Here is a 20,405-nt window from a genome sequence, read left to right on the forward strand (position 1 = left end):
ACGCACAGTTAAATCTCTCAGATAAGAAAGATTAAAACAACGACAGAATATATATCATAGTGATTTATATGTTCATTTTATTTATTTATTGGAATCTGCTTATAAAATTATTACAACCTCAGTATGAACTTTCAGATTCCACCTACATCAGTAATAACAAGCTATTGCTATAACCAAGATAGTACTCTCTCTCTCTCATAATTAGTCGCACAAGATATTTCTCATAAAGTGAAGAAGGAAGTTCATATATAAGGGAAGTTGTGTACTTCATGTGCAGTTGATACCTCCCCCCTCCCCCCGATTTCAATGAAAATAATTAGAAACAAGTGATTCAAGCTCTATGTTGTATAAGAGGAACATTTATATAGAGCTTTTCAATTCAAGTTAAATTAGCTGGTGTTACTGAGGTGACCAGCATTTCCTCCTAGAATCTTGGATTTTTCATTCTGCAAAATAAACTGGCCAAAATGCATGCACATGTGCGTGCACATATATACACACACACAATACTCTCACCTTGTATTCTTAGTTGCTTTGATGTAATTTAAACAACCATCCAATTAGTCTTATCTACTGCAGAGCAGGATTTGTAGCTGAAACTGATTACATTCATTGTTAGGAAATTTTAAATTCCAAAAGCTCCAAGCGCCTCCCCTCCAAGCGTTCTAAGTGCCTCCGTAGCACAATTGGAAGAACGACGGTACATTACACCCTTCGATTGGAAAAGGCCCGAGTTCAATTCCCGTTGTAATAGGAGGAATCTTTATATGGACTTTTTCAATTGAAGGTGAGTTAGCCAATCTCATATGGAGGTAGCAGGGTTTTTTCTCCTGGAAACTCGGGTTTTTCATCCCATATACAGACAAATTGGCCCTTCAGAACACATGCAATTTACAGACAAAAAATACTTGTTGTGGTGGTGGGCAGTAGATGGTGCTGATGTAGTTGATTGGTGGTAGTGGTGGAGACGGAGAGTTGTACAGTAGGTGTCCTCCCGCGATGAATCTTTGGACTCCTTGGAGGTGTCACGAATAATAATAATAATAAAAATGTGTACCCCCCCCCCCCAGATATCAACTGTTCCTTCTAGGAAGGGAGAGTCATTCCCTACAGTTTATAAACCTCTAGGTTTAACCATGAACTAGTAAAGAAAACAGATTAATCTATAAGCTATCCAGTGGTTAAATTCTGCCGGGGCCCTCCAGGACCCAGACCAGGAATTTTTTTTATGCATCGTGCCCGGGCCCAGAACATTTTTCTGTTTCATGCCTTTTCTCCCTTTACGGTAGTTATGCCTACATTATTGTGTTATTATTCAACAATTGGTTACAGTTTTGAATGTGTATATAAAGTCAATATCAAGTCACCTGATTACAAATGCATGATGAAAGGGACGGGGAGGTTTGAAGCTTCCTGTAATGCGTTATCTTGCAGCGATTGACAAGCAAACGTTATTGCAGTGTAGTGTAGTGGAATTTTGACAGACTCGCAGCAATATTTTGTCTTTTCTGGTTGGCAACACAGTCAGCAACCAGCAACAGAACAGCAGATTAGTAGATGTTTATCAGAGCTCGTGATTGTAAGCAGCACAAAGAAAATCGTGTAATATTTTTGTGTTTATGTAGGCCTACTATTTCAACTATGGATAAATACATCGGTACCTTCTTTAAATGGGAAAACAGCTCGGATGACAGTGATAATACAAAAGGATTTTGTAATGACAGTTTGTGTGTAGTTTCTGAAGAGAAAGAAGTCTGTAACGAATCCACAGAAACACAGGATTCCCATCAGTTGCAATGTTTCCACACACACACACACACACACACACACACACTAGCAGTTAATGAAAATTATATATTCACTCCATAACTTTAGTTTGTGTAGTATATATAACAACAGAAAAAAAAAAAAAGAAAAAAAAAGTTCTTTATCTGATCCTTCCAAAGCAAGCTAACTTTACTGTTGCATGCAGGTGTTTATCAAGTGCTATATGACACCAGTGAAGCGTTTTGAATCCCTTGCTGCAACTGAGAATGAGAATGTAACAACATAAAAATTATATGCATTTTATTTCACATGTCACATCTGTCACACTATTTCTAAAACCCAGTTATGTGAAAAAAAAGAGTATTGTAAATGTAAATAACATATTAATTTGATAATTTATTATTTGTAATGTGATAAATTACAAATCTGTATATATACAAATCTTAAATCCACCCAACCTTAGAAAAACTGCTCACATTTTGAAGTGTTGCATTTAAGACCATTCTGAAAATTCTTGATGTAATTCAGAGGAGAGCAGTTTGGCTGATTTATGACTGCCCTCTCTCTCTCTCTCTCTCTCACACTCTCTTCTGCCACTGTCCCATAGACAGTTTCTGCTCTTCAGATATTTCAAAGGGCACTGTTCAAGAGAACTAGCATCCATTATGCCCTCTATCATTTAGCAGAAATAGAGTTCTGCTAAATCTACAGAAACATGAGCAGCAACTACCAACATCATTTTATAGTTGAATTGTACTCTTCTTCTTGCTTTTCCAATTTGGAGAATAGCAATCATGGTATGTCAGAGTGTTGGTTCCTCTCAATCCTTTTAATCTCATAATAGCTTGTTACGCATCCATTTCTTTACATCAAGCCAAAATATTTTTGGTCTACAAGGAGATCTTCCATCTAATTTTCCCTCCAGTATTTCCAGAGATGTGTCTGCTAATCCTCGTAACGTATATCCTGCCATCTTGAATTTTCTCTTTATAAGGTCTTCCACGAGTGCTCTTTTGGTTCCCATTATCTTCAATGCCTCTTCATCAGTTTTATTTCTCCTTCCAAGAGATCTTCAGAACTCACCTACAGCACCACATCTCAAAAACCTGCTATTTTTTTTGCAATGATTTTGCAAAGGCTTTTCATAGAATACCACATTATAAGTTGACAAATTAGAACAGATAGTGTTGGATATTAGACTAGAACACTGGATTGGCTATCTGACAAGTATCAGCAAGTTGTGTATGAGAGAACAATACCCAAGAAGAGGAAAGTCACTAGTGGTGGTGTGCCTCAGGGGGCTGTTTTAGGCTCATTGCTTTTTAACCTGTATATTAATGATATTGGAGAAGACTTGAATGGGGATATTGTTATTTGCAGATGATGCAATGTTGGGATGAATTATGAGGAGTAGAGCAGAGCTGTGGCTTTACAAGACTTGAACAGACTGAGTGAATGGGCACAGAAATAGGAATGCCAATTGAATGTTGCAAACTGTAAGGTTCTCAAATTTGGCAAAAACGGTGAGATGAAGAATTTACTCTTGGTGGGGATATACTGTTGCATGTGGAGAAAATAAAATATCTTGGGGGTGATGGCGGTTACCTTGATGGACCTATGTTTCGCTCAGGATTTCTCCATGAGTGCAGGTCACAAAGATGCCGCCAACGATCTCAATCTTGAGCCTCTCTCTTCCATGTTATACCCATAGATTTCACTAGTGGATCTTCCCATCTTGTAGGTGGTCTTCCTGGTTTTCTCTTTATTCTTGGTTGCCAGTTGAATATTCTATATGTCCATCTGTTTATCCCTGAGTCAGGCTATGTGACCTGCCCAACTCATCTTGCTTTCATATACTGCAGTTACACCTTTTATGCCTGATCTCTTTCTTAGTTCCGTGTTCCATTTTGCTGATGTTACAAATCCTGCGTTCTATTGCACGCTGTTGAATGATAACCATGCAGCTTTCATTTTTTTGCTAGTTCTTCAGATAAATCGTTATTCATTTTTATTGTTTGTCCTAAGTAATTATAGGAATCAACTTGTTCTACAGGGATGTTATCAATATACAACATTTCTATAGAACATCTACATAACATCCCTATAGAAATATCTACACAAGTGACAGTCACCTGTCACTTGTGTAGATGTTTCTGATCCATTTTGTTTTTTCTAGATTCATTTCTAAGCCAATCTTACTGCTGTTTGTTTATATTTTTCACCCATTTCTTCTAGGTCTTTTGGGTTGTGGGATATCAGTACTAAATTATCGACAAACATAAGGATTTGTATTTTTCACCACCTATGCTTATTCCTCCGTTTAGGTCTATTTTTTTTCAGAATGTATTCTAAAGTGCTGGTAAATAGATTTGGGGAGATCACATTGCCTTGGCAGACTCCTCTCTTTATATCTATATTTATAGGTTGATCAAATAGGGTTATTTGTGTGGTCTGATTTTTGTTAATTTCTTTTATCATGTGGATGTAAGTAGGGTCCCTGTTTATTTCCATATTTATTTCAAGTAAGGCACTGATGACTGCATTGTGTTCTATGGTATCAAATGCTTTTCTAAAATCAATAAAGAGGAAACAGAGGGATTCAGTATTCTCTGCATTTTTCTGTTAGTTGTGAAATGACCTGGATATGTTCTATTGTGGAGAAGCTTCTTCTGAATCCTGCCTGCTCTCTACTGGAGTTGTCTTCGAGCGTATTTTGGATTCTGTTCAGTATTACTCTGTTCATGATGTTATATATGTGAGAGAGTAGACAGATCAGACAATGGTTTTTTATGTCTTCCTTGTTCCCTTTTTTGAAAAGAAGTATGGTTTTTGAGGTCTTCCATTCCTCTGGAATCTTTCTCTCTTTGAAGTACTGCATGAATCTATCAGCCAAGGCTTTGAAAATAATTGGTCCACCTTGTTGAATTTCTTCAGCCTTAACATGATATTGGTTAAGGATGTAAAATTTAGAGGACATATTGCCAAAATTGTGAGGAGACCACAGAAAATTCTGGGAATGATGCAGAGGACACCGACTTGTAGAAGTAAGGAGATTCTGGTTCCATCGTATAAGGTCTTGATTAGGCCACATGTGGAGTACTGTGCACAGATTTGGTTACCTGGTTTTTCAAAAGGATGAAGAGATGTTGGAAAAAGTCAAGAGGCAATTGACTAAGGTAGTTTCTGATCTCTAGAATGTTGAATATAAGGAAAGGTGGAGAAGATGCAATTTACAGTTTAGTGGATAAAAGGAAGAGGGGTGATATGATAGACGTATAACTTGGTGAGTGGGTTGTTGTTATTGGATCAATGTTTAAGTGTGTTTTCATAAAATTGTGGAAGATTGGGGGAGAACAAGAGGTCATCCCGGGAAGCTGTATAAGGAGGGTGTGAACAAGGTAATGAGAAGTAGGCATTTTTGCATGCAGAGTTGTGAATGATAGGAATGGCATGCCTGAGAGTGTGGTGTCTGTAGAGAATTTGAATGTGTTTAAGGAAAGGTGTGATGAGCTATGTATATGAAAAAAAGAACTCCTAGATGAGTCTTTGACTCCATGGGGTCTTAGGATAATAATAATTTCCTGGTTATGGATTTCGTATATGTCCATGTCTCACATCCATAATTCAATTTTATTATTCTTATTTTAGTCTGTTTATTTATTCCAGAGGTCATTGGTAATTTATTATTACAAAATGCTTCTTTTGTCTTAAATATTTTTGATTTTATTTCCATAATTGTTGCTTCATCTGCTCTAGTCATTACTCCTAAATAATTATAAGCCTTCACATTTTGAATGAATCATGCTAATACTCTTGTGTTTTGTTGTTGTTTTCGCTTATTGCCATACACTTTGTTTTAACTGTATATAATACTAAGTCATAAATCTGACTCCTTCTTATTAGTATTTCATCTGTATTTTGTAACTCTGTTTTTGATTTCACTATGAACACCAAATCATCAGCAAATCTAATATTGTTAATTCTGTTGCCATTTATTTTTATTCCCAGTTCAATTTCTTCATCATTTCACTGTACATATTGAAAAGTATAGGGGATATTATACACTTGTCTCATTCCTCTTTTATATCTATTGGTTCATTATTAATTTTGTTTTTATAATTTTTATTATTATTATCCTGAGATGCCATTGAGTCAAAGACTCATCTAGGAGGTCCTTTGTCATACACACAGCTCATTGCCCCCTTCCTTAAACACATTCAAATTCTCTGCAGACACCACTCTCTCAGGTATGGCATTTCAATCATTCAAACTCTGCATGCAAAAAAGCCTGCTTCTCACTACCTTGTTGACACCCTCCTTATACAGCTTCCAGGGATGACCTCTTGTTCTCCCCCAATCTCCCACCATTTTATGAAAAACCACTTAAACATTAATCCTATAACAACAATCCTCCTTACCAACATATTACCCCTCTTTCTCTTATTCACTGCACTCTAAGTTGCATCTTCTCCACCTTTCCTCATATTCAACATTCTAAAGATCAGAAACTAATTTAGTCAATTGCCTCTGAACACTTTCCAACATCTCTTCATCCTCTTGAAAACCAGGTAACCAAATCTGTGCACAGTACTCCACATGTGGCCTAATCAAGGCCTTATACAATGGAATCAGAATCTCCTTACTTCTACAAGTCAGTGTCCTCACAATTTTGGCAATGTGTCCTCTAAATTTTGCATCCATAACCACCATCACTCCCAAGATCTATTTCCTCCACCTCTAACAATATATCTCCACCAAATTTTAAAACCTTACCGTTTGCAACATTAAATGTGCCCATTCACTCACTCTATTGAAGTCTTATTAGGCTAGAATATCTGCTCTACTCCTATAGTTCATCTCAACATTGCATCATGTGCAAATAACAATATCCCCATTCAAGTCTTACCCAATATCATTAACATTCAGGTTAAACAGCAATGGGCCTAACACAAACAGAACCCTGAGGCACAATACTGGTGGATTTCTTCTTCTGGGATATTGCTCTCCCATACACAACTTGCTGACATTTATTAGATAGCCAATCGCCAATCCAATGCACTAGTCTAAATCCAGCCCCATCCACTCTAGTTTGACTATCAACTTATCATGCAGTAATCTATCAAAAGCCTTTGCAAAATCTAAGTATACTTTTGTATATCCATCTCCCTTGTCCAATGCAGCTGTCATCTTATTGTAATAAGTAAGTAGATTACTAAAACATGACTTCCTTCTAGCAAATGCATTCTGTCTATCAAAGTTAATACCACTGTTGTCAACCCAATTCTGGATCCTGGTTCTCACCAGCCTCTCCAACACTTAAACCACCATACCTGACAAACAGACTGATTTATAATTTGATGCTTGAGTTCTGCCACCTACTTTATGAAGCAGTACAATCTTGCCTTCCTTCCACTCCTTTGGAACTTGACCCAATGTAAAACTTAAACAAATATGTCAAAGTAGATGTCAAATCATTTTCTTCACATAGAAGTCCTCACACCGTTGGCAACCACCCAAGTAATTACTTCATGGCCACTCTCACAAACTGGAGGGAGATTTAACACATTCCTTCAAAATAAACAGTGATACTTATTTTTAGTTATCTTACACCAGCTACTTAGGCGGTGCATTTTGGAATTGTCAGTTATTGTTTAATTTGAGCTTGATGCCTGTGACACACAGGCGAAAATTATACTATTAAATAATCTTTGTACGTGAGTTTTTTTTCCTTTATTAATTTTGTATCGATATGTCTATTCACGGTATACCTCTTTTAAAACTTAAGCAGTGATATATCATCAACTCCCACAGCCTTATAACATTAAGTTTGCTTAATTTCTCATATACCTCTTCCACACTTATAGTTAGTCTTCTCTTCATAATCCACTGCTCTCAAACTCTCCATGATATCACACTCACAAAGATGAAAGACCTTTATGAACTGCTCATTAATTATCTCATCTATATCCTCCACAGGCGTTGTCCTTATACCATCCATAAGTATTTTTTGTTTTGCTGGCTACATATCAAAAGAACTCTCTACGATTTTTTTTTTTTTTTGGGGGAGCTTCATTAGCTAACTGTCAATACTTACACTGAACTTTTGCTACCCTTGGCAAGTCATCCCTTCCTTGCCTGTTCCTTGTATTCTACATGGAATTTATTATTACCACTCCTCTTATGTTGCCTCCATAATACCTTTTCTCTCTGTACTGCATACTTAATCTCTTCATTCTCACACCTACCTATTTAATCTTCTGACCTTTTTAATATATTTAGCCACTGCTCCTATAGGCAGTTCTTGAATATAACCCAAGCAGCATTGATGTCCTTTCACCCATTTCCTCATTCTATGCTACTGATGCAAGCTGTCTTCTGAGCTTGTCATAATCACCAGCCTTGTAGTTCCACATATACCTTTTCCTCACAGAAGTCCTCACATAGTTGGCAACCACCCAAGTAATTACTTCATGGTCATCTACCCAAATGGAGGAATATTCGACACCTTATTTATAATAACATCCTCTGATAAGAGGATCAAATCCAAGACCCTCAATGTGTGCCCTCAGTTACATGCTTCCTAAGGTAGTAGTCCCTCAAAAACTCAAGAAACTCATTTTCTTTACTTCCAGTTGCTATCTCGTCATCCCAATTTATATTGCCATAATTAAAATCATCCATAATGATACTCTTTTCCTATTTGCTTGGCTAATTTGTTTATATATTTCCTGGTCACTACCCTTCACATTACCAGGTCTATGGCAACATCCAACAAAGCATTTCATTCTATTCACCTTTATCTCACACCATCCTGCCTCATACCACTGCCACTATTTCCCCATTGCATTTCTACCTTGTATAGACATAACTCTTTTTCTATCATCAATAGCACTCCACCTCCCATTTTATCCTTTCATCTTCACAAAATACATCATGCCCTTCTATCTTTATTCCTGTTAGGATGTCATTCTCATCCAACAATGTCTCACTTATTCCAACAATTTTTGGTGAATGAACTCAATCAATTTATAATTTGCATCTTCTGATGCTAGTATAATTATTATTATGAGGTGTTTTGTATCAATTTTAATATATCTATTAATTTTTCATGGCTTACTGTCAAATGCTTTTTGAAAGTTTAAAAAGCATTGATACATGTTATTTATTTCAATTGATCTTTAATTTTTAATTCATAAATTGTATTGTACTGTTTCCTGGCATGAATCCTCTTTACTGTTCACTTATATAGCATTTAAATCTAGAACATCAGCTGTCTTCTTGGACCTAACAGCAGCCTATGATACAGTATGGCATGAAGGTCTTATATACAAATTTCTTAGCATTGTCCCATGTAAACGGACTGCACACTTAATTTCCTCCATGCTCACTGAACGTTTCTTTCAAGTTATATTAGGAAATAAAATGTCCCAACAATGAAAACTTAATAATGGTCTTCCACAAGAGTCAGTATTGGCACCCTTACTTTATAACCTTTACACATATGACTTGCCTGCTACCATCTCATGCAAGTTCTGTAATGCTGATGACACTGTAATTGCCATTCGACACCAAAACACGAGTCAGGCTGAAGAGGTACTTACAAAAGATCTGAAAACAACAGGTGAATATTACAAAAAATGAAGGCTCCAGCTCAATCCAGACAAAACAGAAGTATCAAGCTTTCATCTTAATAATCACATGGCAGATGTCACTTTACATATCTTCTTTGAAGGATGTTTACTATGACACAATAAGTTTCCAAAGTACTTGGGTGTGACCCTGGGCCACACACACTCTATTACAAGCAACACCTAACAAATATTCCCACTAAGTTAAGAACCGGTAACAACATAATACAAAAACTAACGGGCACGACATAAGGAGCAACAGCTGATAATCTGCGGTTTCTGGCACAATTAAATCAACGCCCACACACTACCTTCCAGCTCTTAACAACATTGTTCCACCGAATCTGCACAGGACTAAGGCTCTCTTATAGGAGTATAAGAAAATCTTGGAGAACACAGCCCTACCAATAATACATTTAGATCTCCCAGACTTAAGTGTACAACGACTGAGATCAAGACATCCACCAATACAATTAGCCCAACTACTACTACAATCTAACTTTGGCCTGAAGCAAAAGTGGCAAGAACAGTGGGAGAGACGGACAGATGACATCACAAAATTTTCTCTCAAAGAATTACAAGAAAGTGTTGATGCTCGCTCACAACTCCCACGAAAATCCTGGACTCAGCTTAATAGAATACCAACTGGTCATGGTGTATGTGCAGACATGCTTTTGAAATAGGGGTAAACAACCATCCCTGCATTGTAATTGTGGAGCTGAAAGACAAACTGTGGACCATATTGCGACTCAGTGACTTTTAATTTAATTGGTTTTTAAAATGACTTTTAATTTTATATGTTTTTAAAGTGACAGTGTATTGTACTGCATGTTTTGTTATTCATGTCATACGAATAAATAAAATAACCAGATTAATGTCGGGGAGGTTTTCCACAGAATAAGTGAAGATAGGAAGCGAACAAGAGGTCATCCCTGAAAGCTGTATAAGGAGAGTGTGAGCAAGTCAGTGAGGAGCAGGTTTTTTTTGCATAGAGTGTCAAGTGATTGAAATGCATTGCCCGAGAATGTGGTGAGTGCAGAGGCAGTGAATATATTTAGGGTATGGTATGATAAACTGCATGTATAACAGTGGACCTCCCACGATGAGTCTTTGATTCCATGGCGGTTTTTTATTATTGTAATAATAATACGTACCGATCTGGTGGGACGTATAGCCGGAGGTTTGACAACGACATACGAATCTTTCATTTCTGCCATCATATTTGAAACTCGATTGTTCCTGGTAGGACTGGCATATGTAGTATAATATCCGTATATTCCTCCACCGCAACCCATTACCAATACACTAGCTAGGGTTAGACGGGCAGTTGATGAAAACAAACGCTTCCACTTTGAATAGTGCTGACCAGCATAAACACTTTGCTGAACAACAAGTTCATTTGCCGATTTATTTTTCAACAGTATATTCTGAAAGGCATGCCTGTTTAAAGTTGCAAAAGTTCGTTTATTTAAAAATCTAACAAGTTCACTACTCATAAAAGTCGCATTACTTTTCATGCAAGCTGCCATTATCATATAACGGCTCCAAATGATTTTGTCTTAAGTAATAAATAACACACAACAATTCAAATATTTCTTCTTCTTCTTCTTAATACTATGGAAATAAATTATGGTACAAAATTTTCATTTGAAATGATTACGCATCATCATCCACTAGTGAATCAAACGAAAACCCATACTAAAAACACGCCAAAACATGATATACAGACTCTACCGCAAGTAGTAACACCAACGACACCGCAGCAGACAGAACATTAATAAGTCAACTTCTTCAACTTTACTGACTCCAAGGCTGAATATGCTTTTCATATTCCCCGCTGTCTGGATGGATACAGTGAAGAAAAACGTTTATGAGCAATGCTCGCCCTGAGAGGGCAAGGGGATTATAGATCATTTATTGAAATCAGGATGGCTTTAAGTCTTTTGTGTTTTGTACAGGTCCGTTTCATCATAATCAACAGCTTGTTGTACCAGTGGATTGGGATGTGTAGACGTTTTTAGGAAATACTTTGCTGCAAGAGACTGAAGGAAAGCGTATATGTCTGTGTCCCGATAAAGTCGAACAGCTCTGACAAACCACGGGGCGTTCAGAATCATACGAAGGCACTTGTTTTGCACACGCTGCAGTTTGAGGATATTAGTATCAATGGTATGGCTCCATGCTAGCGAAGCATATGTGATTATAGGACGAATCATCAGTTTGTAGAGGAGCAGTTTGATTCTGGTGTGTAATTTACTGTTTCTATTTATTAGGGGACAGAGCTTGGCGATGAGTTTTAATGCCTTTGCACACGAGTCCTTGATGTGGTCGTTGAAAGTTAGCCTTTTGTCCAGCAGTACACCAAGGTATCTGACTTCTGTTTTCCAAGGAATTTTGGTGTTAAACAGAAAGTGTCACCTGTAAAAGATACTGTTCTTCTGGAGAAGCGCACGGCTCTTCAAGGGGTTTACTGGTTATCTCCAATTGGAGAACCATTTTTCTAATATTTGTAAGTTTTCTTGGAGTTTTTTGGTGACTAGGTGTGTGGGCGAAGAGTATCTGGTAGTATCGCTGTGTCATCAGCATAGAGGGCTAAGATAGATGACATTAAATTGTGTGGAATATCTGCCATAAATATCGAAAACAGAATTAGGACTAGTAAAGATCCTTGCGGAACACCAGCCAGAATGGGGCACCAAGAGTCCCCAATAGAGTGATCCACAGGTGAGAAGGAAGCCAACTTATCCTCCCATAGTTGATCCCTGTGGACTTTGAGGGTGTCTCTCACAGCTCCGTTTAATCTGTTAAGAATTCTTTTGTCTTAAGGTGGTGGGGTATTGTAAAACCTTTTACTAGCTTTATTTTTTTATCTCTGATCAGGTTCATAATAACCGATTTGTTGTGAAGCGAGTTGTGTAAGAGGTAACTGCCGTATGAATGCATTAATTTGCTGAATAAAATTTCTGACGGCTGTTTCAATTTCTTGCTTTGACCTTATAAAAGGAAGGGCCAATGAACTCTGGAAGTGCTTTTGCTAATTTTTCCCAGGATGTGAATGAGTGTGAGGGGAGAGACAGTTTGTGTTGCATTCCCAGCTGTAATAGCTGGACCATGATCTGATAACAGCTCGTTTAATGTTCTTAAATCATATTGAAACTTAACATATTGCAGAATGGCTATATCCAAGATGTCAACAGTGCCATTCGGGATGTGATGAGTAGGTTCAGTGGGGCCTGCGACGACAGCGCAATTGAATCCCGTGTAGTTGGCAAGTATGCGTTCGTTGTTGTTTGTGATTCTACAATTCCATGCCTGGTATGTGAAGTTTGTCCCTAGCAATAATGATGAGCTCTCTAGCATCTAGGATGGCATACAGATCCGTGTGCAGTAGTGTTTTTTTTTTTTTTTTGCAGCAGCCGAGCTAGTAAGGACCTCCACACCAGTAACCTCGAAGTTAGTTGTTCGGGGTTGTTCACTGTATGGCGTTAGATATAATTTTTAATGAAGATTGCAGTGCCACCACCTCTTTAATTTGGCCTGTCAGTTCTGTAGATGTGATATCCCCTAATTTTGGGACTACCCAATGGCCTCAGATGTGTCTCACTTATCAAAACAACGCCTGGCTGAAGTCCCCGAGTGTACTCTTGAAGCTCCATAATCTTGTGTTTGAGGCCATTGGCATTCCACATTACAATCTGTAAAGAGTCTGGAGTTAGTTTATTCCTGTTCATCAGTAAGTGCTGAGAGGATTGATCGAGTTTCATATAGGAATATTTTTTAGCAGCTGGTGAAGGATTGGACCTGATGAAATCCTGTAGCATATTTGACAGCGAGGCAGTAATGACAGTTGTCAGGTTTGACAGCGCTGTTGATTGATTCTGATTCTGTTCCTTCGTTGTCATTTTGGAACAATCTACATCCGCATAGATTCTTGCCTGTCGTTGGTAATTTGTTCTCTTAGGAGCCTCAAACTGCGGCTGTTTGACTTCTGTCACATATTGATGAACACTGTGAGGCTGTGGTGCCAGAAGCGTAGTTGTTAGTGAGCTGATAGAGACAGGTGATTGTCTGTTTATTTCGAACTTTCTGTTATTCGGGGTGTTGAACACATCCTTTATAGTTAGCTGGGTGAGGGCCACCACAGTTTGCACAAATAGCCGGGGTGGTTTTCGGCTTTGTGCAGATATTAGTGGGGTGGCTCTTCGCACATTTCAGGTATTTATACTCTGTTTGCAGAGTCTCTGAGCATGCCAAATCTTTGACATTTGTGGCACTGTCCAGTTGAAACTTTCTTCCTCAGAGGATCTGGGATGATCTGGAGTCCACAGACTGATCTTAGGTGATAAATATTTTTGTAAGATTTCTGGATCCCACTAATACCAGAGGTATAGGGGTTTTGTCCGTTCTGGTCATCCTATTGACCTTAATAGGTGACAGGTCCTAGTGGCGGAGGTCGGCGTCTATTTCATCTGTAGTTACATCCTCTGTAACACCTCGGAGGACCACCTTCAGATTTAGGGCCGCCCCTAGGAATTTTGCCGCCCCTTTCCCTTATTTTTATGCGAATTTTTCCCCCACAAAAAACTTGCCGCTCTGAATTTGAAACTCTTTGGTCAGTTTTCTATAGTACATTACGGTAGCAGGCTTGATTTTGATGCCATCATCCATGTTCTTAGCTGAGATATATTGTATTTGTAAGTTTGTCATGGTGGACCTTAAGTGTGTCCATTTTTTCTTTTCCCGAAGGAAGATCGGTGGTACCCTCTCTTTGGGCGAGGCCGAGGGATCGGAACTGGGAGTGTCATCTCCCATATCGGAATCCATGGGAGATTCAGCGTCGGTGGTTTTGCGCGCACGGACCTCTTCAAAGTCTGGGGCAGTGGAAATCACCAAATCTAGTTTCTCCTCCATCTGGGCAGTGTCTTCGCACTCCTCAACTTCTCCTGGCAAGGAGTAGAAATTAAAGATCCGTGTCACTTGCGTTCGACTTTTCTTACAATCTTTTTGAGAATGCTGAGCACCTACCCTTTGTTGAGCGATTCAATATAAGCATCATCTTCCTCCTTGCTCTTGGTGATGACGGCACTACAATGGCAATTCTAACGACGGTGTGTAATGGAAGCAAAAATTAGGTACTAGCAAATCGCCCTCGTTGCAATTACAGTTTTCTGGAGTAATTTACCTACCTAGAGTGACCAGAACTGCACATCGGATAACAACACTACCTCAATCATTCTATGCTCTACGCAAACTCAAAAAAACTGAAATAGTCGAATAATGATCAAATTCACTCACAATTCATAATCGTCATAATACAATTCACCACTCAAATTCGCCATCTCTGGAAGAGATCTATTAATAAAGGAAGGAGGAAAATAATATATAAACTCTACCGCAAGTAGCAACGCCAATAACACCCCAGCAGACAGAAAATTAATAAAGGAAGAAGGAAAATAAATTAATTATAAATAATACTAATAATAATAGAAAATGTTCAATAAGTAACGAGAATATCATAACTACTTCATTCTGATTGTTCATTACCCAGATTTAATAAAAGTGATGGCAATTAATTTCATTATACTTTGAATAAAACCAAAATCTGGATTATACGTGGAATCACAAAATTTCCAGTGATATTTATTGCGAAAGTGCACTGTTTACTCCTGTGAGCAGAAGATAATTGGTTTATATATTTTATTTATTTTAGTGGTAAAGCTTCTGTCTATATGAAAGATCCAGAGAGAAAGATCATACTATCAGAATATTTTTTCAGTCAGGTCTCCAGTTCAGCCAGCTTTTTTAAAAGGTCCCATAAACTCAAGAAAATCGATCATAGAACATACACTATTTTCATAGTAAACAGAGTGTTAGGATTTGGACCATGAGATGGCAACACTTGTCAGCTGGTTCTCATTACTGGTTGCCATGTATAATAGTGATAGTCTTGGGCCAGCTATCTCTGATCGGCTACTGGTGGCAATTGAATTAACCCCTCAGTCTCCAAAAATTAGAGCTAAAATGGCCTTGCGTATTCCCTCTGGGGGGGGCGACAACTGATGATGATATAATTAATTTCGAGGATAATGAGATAATGGCAACTGTCTGTCATTCTGACCCCTTGGTGTCTTCAAAATCATTCGTATAATGTTGATTTCAAAACCCAGTTTCTTTGTATCCGTTAACGACCTATTCTCCAAAGATATTATGTGAGGAAGTTCAATCTTAGCTAATTTTTGACACTAGTGGGTAGCCAATCTTCACAGTTAGCTAATCACAGAATTCTGGTAAGAGACTACTAGTGATTTTAATTGGTATGAGGAGAGAGTGTCGCAGACAACTATTGGCATTTCTTGGTCCCAAAGCTTAATGCTGAATATAATTGTTTGAGTGTGAATTCCATGATCGATTTTCTTGACTTTATGTGATGAAAAACTACTTTTGGGGAGAAAACAGTAAGTTACTGTGTCAGTGATTGACTAACTAGGGACCTGTCAAAGAGAGGTTTGTTTAGAAAAGTTCGCTGGTCAACGACTACCAATGAACTTATAACGGTTTCTTCCAAAGGCCTTCCACTATGGATGCAACCGCCTTTCTGTAGAGTTACACAGGCGTCAAGTTATTTTATTATTATGATGATAATAATAAAATGATTTAATCACATAGTTAAAACAAGACATCATTCAAACAATATAACTGTGATACACAGCAATTCAGATTTTACCCAAAAATCTAAGAAGAATCTAACAGGTAGAGTTTTAAAAGTTTTAATGTTGGATTATTCTAAGTAGTGGCGTTTTTTGTAGATTATATGTAGTCATTTTTTGTAAAAGTTAAAAAAAGTTTAAAGCGCCTTAGTAGCCCAATTGGAAGAACAACAGTACATTGTTTTCTTCAATTGGAAAAAGCCTGATTCGATTCTCGAGGCGAAGAGAGGAGTCTTTATAAGTGTTTCTTCAGTTGAATGAGTTAGCTGATCTCATACGGAAGGGATTTTTCCTCCGAGAACCCACGTACAGGCAATTTATAGACAAAACGTACTGTTGGTGGAGGTGATGCGCAGTAGTTAGTTGTGTGTAGTGGTAGATGGTGAGATGTTTGCAGCGGAATAAACTTGGATCCTCCTACAATCAGTCCTTGTAGGTGTCACAAAATAATACTGCGTAGTGGCGTAAGCCAACCACTGTGCTAAATGACAAATAGAAAGAGAGCACAGTTAGTTCAATTCTAGTCAGTGACTAAAGGAACTTTTCTAATTATTATTATTATTATTATTATTATTACAGATAACGTTGATTCATTTAAACTCGTGGTGAAAGACTTGTTAAATACACATGGAACAAATTAACAAAAATTCGAGGAGTGTGAACATTACATACAGTACAATAACAAGACCTCTGAAGAAATGTTAGGAATCGTGCGAGAAATAAAGACGAAATTAACGGTAGCGATAGAAACACAAGAAACACTCCAATGCGAAAATCAAGAATTGTGGAAAGAAGTAAACAACTCAATGTCAAATGGAGCACATGCTACAAAAAGTAAGAAAAAAAAGAACTTCAAATTGAGGGAATAATGAAAGAAAATACAGAAGACTTAAGCAACATAATGCAACTGATTGGCAGCAAAATTGGAATTCAAATCGTAACCACAGATATCACCTCTATTAACCGAGGCCCACAAAAAAACAAAGAGAGACCGCTACCAATCATCGATCGTTTAACCAACAGAAATCTGAGCGACTCTTTTCTTACAGAAAGCAAGAAAACAAGAGCGACAACAACGATCCTAACTAATAAGAAACTCCCAACACTAATCTACATAACGGAACACTGGACTCCAGACTTCAAAAATCTTTTATACAAAGCAAGGAAGACAAAAACAGAGAAAAACTGCAAGTTCCTGTGGACAAAGAATTCCCAGATACTTATGAGAAAGAATGAAAACTCGAGTATACATAATTACAAGTGAATCCGACTTACACAGCCTACCAACATAAAACACTAACTTTTCACATACTTAAGAATTAGATTAGAACTCATTTAAAAACTATATAATGGAGATCTCAAACATAGGCGAACATATCCAGTCAGACAACATAAACTTCAAGGTCTTTGCCTCTTTGAAGAAATGGTCAGACAACATTTCCACCAATACCAACTTCACTATCATACACACAAACATAAGAAGTATAAAAAAACACTTGCTTACATTGATAACATAACTCAATTATACCATGATAAACATAGATGGGCTAATACTGACCGAAGTTGCAATAAACGACACAGAAATTTACGCATACAACATAAATAATTATCAAACCTACAACTTATGTAGACCAAACAAAAGAGGAGGTGGCATTGTGGCATTTATCAAAGAAAAATACGATGTGACTGAAAAACAAACCCAATTCGAACATGCGGAAACACTAATTTTGGAAATCACAAATATCCACAATAGTATCAAATACACAATAACCACAATATACAAATCCCCAGATAATAATCCACTCAGTTTTCTTCACGAGTTAGAAACATGGCTAAGCGGCAGCGAACCGCGTACAACACACAGGCTCATCCTAATAGGAGACATTAACATAAATACTCTTGACCACGCTTCTTCAACCACTAGCACATATCTTGATATACTAAGTCAGTACAACATAAACCCTACCAACTCCCCAACAAGAGAAGAAATACTCAATAATTCACTAACACAATTATCGATATGCATTGATCATATCAACATACGGGCTCCCATCCATATATATACATCATCAGTAATTAACGTAAAATTTGCCGATCACTAATTTGTCTCAACTTCGTTTTATTACCTTTCCTACCCCCCCCCCTCCCACCACCACAAAAGTCGACAAAACTCGATCATACTAAAGAGCATTGTCGATAACCAAGTAAAAAATACAGACTGGAATTCCCTACTTAAAATAAATGATCCTGTAACATTACACAAGACTTTTCAACTAAAGTTCACAGAAAAATACAAAAAAAGCAACAAAACCTACACAAACGAGGCGACAGACAGACAACAATCCATGGATAAATGACGACACACTAAACACTATTAGTGTAAAAGAAAATCTATGGAAAAAACTTAAGAAGTCACCCAGTAAAACACATTTACAAACCTTATACAAAAACATAAGAAATCAACTAACAAAAATTCGTAGGGCAAAAAGACGATACTATTTCCAAAAATTCATGGAATATAACGACAACATTAAGCAAACATGGGCTACACTCACGAATTAGTAACTCGAAAAAAGAAAACTTCAGCACAAGATTTTATTGCAAAAAGCTTCGGTCAGGACACAAACCAAGAGGAACTAGCAGACTCATTCAACCATGCCTTCACAAACAACATCACACAACTCAAAAAAGACAAACTACCAACGATCAACAAAAAAACTACCAACACAAAGTCAACAACAAACGATGTATTTTCCACATTTAACAAAACAGGAACTGAAAGAAGTAATCCTACAACTAAAACCAAAGACCACTCCAGGAATAGACAAAATAAGACCCACAGACCTTATAACACACTTTGAACAAATAAATCCAATACTTTTGAAACTCGTGAACATAATATTCGACCCAGACATTATTCCACAACAACTAAAAACTGCAGTAATTACACCAATATACAAACACGGCAAAAGAAACAATACTCAGAAATACAGACCAATAGATACACTACCAGTCATCTCAAAAATTCTAGAAAAAATAACACACACCAGACTACAGAACTATTTACAGAAGTACAACATTATCTCACAAAACCAATACGGATTTCAGAAAACAAAAAGCACCATTACTTTATTAGAAGACATCGCCGACACAATAAACAAAGCTCTCGACAAAAACAAGTACGCCATCCTTATACTGCTGGACCTAACCAAAGCATTTGATACACGTGAACATGACATACTACTCACCAAACTATACTCAACAGGTATAAGAGGAACACTGCTTACATGGTTCAAGAACTACCTCTCAGACAGAACACAAGTAACAAAAATAGGTACATTTCACAGTCGGAGTATATAAATAAAACACGGTATACCTCAAGGTGCCATATTATCACCCACTCTATTCAACATATACATTAACGATGTTCATAACATATCCATAAGAAATCAAATATTTCGATATGCAGATGACACTGCACTACTAGCAATCCACACAGTCATTAACACATCTCTCTGCAAAGCACAACAAGACCTAAATGAAATCACAACATACTTCCACCAAAACGCAATTCTAATCAACAGCACCAAAACACAGATGTTGATAATACAGAACCCAAGAATCATACGCCCCGCATCACTATCGATACATCGTCACACATACCGCTGCATTAACAACAAATATACCTGCCAATGTTCCGAAATCAAACCTGTAATACACGCAAAATACCTCGGTCTCTATATAGATTCCAACCTTAAATGGACAAAACATATAGAATACCTACACACCAAAATCCGGATCATCGCAACAAAACTCTTCCAAGTTAAAGACATTATTCCACCCAACATGGGTGGAATAATGTCTTAAAAAACTCCTATATCACGGTATCTGCGAATCCCTATTCAGATACAGAATACCAGTCTATGCGAATACATCAACCAGCCACCTAACAAAATTAGAAACACTACACAGGAAAATAGTGTCAACAGTGATCTGGACACCTTACACGAAACAACGAATATCCGACAAGCACATGGCGATACACAGAATTCTGAGCATTAAAAACCTGAAACACTACATATCATTAACAAGGAATTACTTCCACATCACCTATCGAAACAACAGAGAAACATATCGTATAACACGACCTACAACAACTCTTTACATCCCTTTATAACATACGGTTCTTTTGTGAGATCACATCAGATACCCACGCAACTCAACAACCTACCAAGAAATTTAAAACACATAGATAACTACAGAACATTATAAAACGAACTCTGGAAAATATACCAACAAAGTT

General features: G+C 37.4%; 1 protein-coding gene across 1 annotated transcript in view; it reads right to left on the reverse strand.

The window, feature by feature from the left end:
- The window catches only part of LOC150098420 (prostaglandin E synthase 2-like), an 81,368-nt gene extending 70,327 nt beyond the window's left edge, over nucleotides 1-11,041 (reverse strand). Inside the window, exon 1 of the mRNA XM_090405581.1 lies at nucleotides 10,550-11,041. Within this exon, the coding sequence (XP_090261707.1) occupies nucleotides 10,550-10,930 (381 nt within the window). The 5' untranslated portion in view covers nucleotides 10,931-11,041. The remainder of the gene's footprint in view (nucleotides 1-10,549) is intronic.
- Nucleotides 11,042-20,405: the final 9,364 nt, after the last annotated feature.

The sequence above is a fragment of the Typopeltis vanoorti genome, chromosome 15 (genome assembly GCF_054136105.1).
Source record: "Typopeltis vanoorti isolate ZY-2024b chromosome 15, IOZ_Tvanoo_1.0, whole genome shotgun sequence".
Classification (NCBI taxonomy): domain Eukaryota; kingdom Metazoa; phylum Arthropoda; class Arachnida; order Uropygi; family Thelyphonidae; genus Typopeltis; species Typopeltis vanoorti.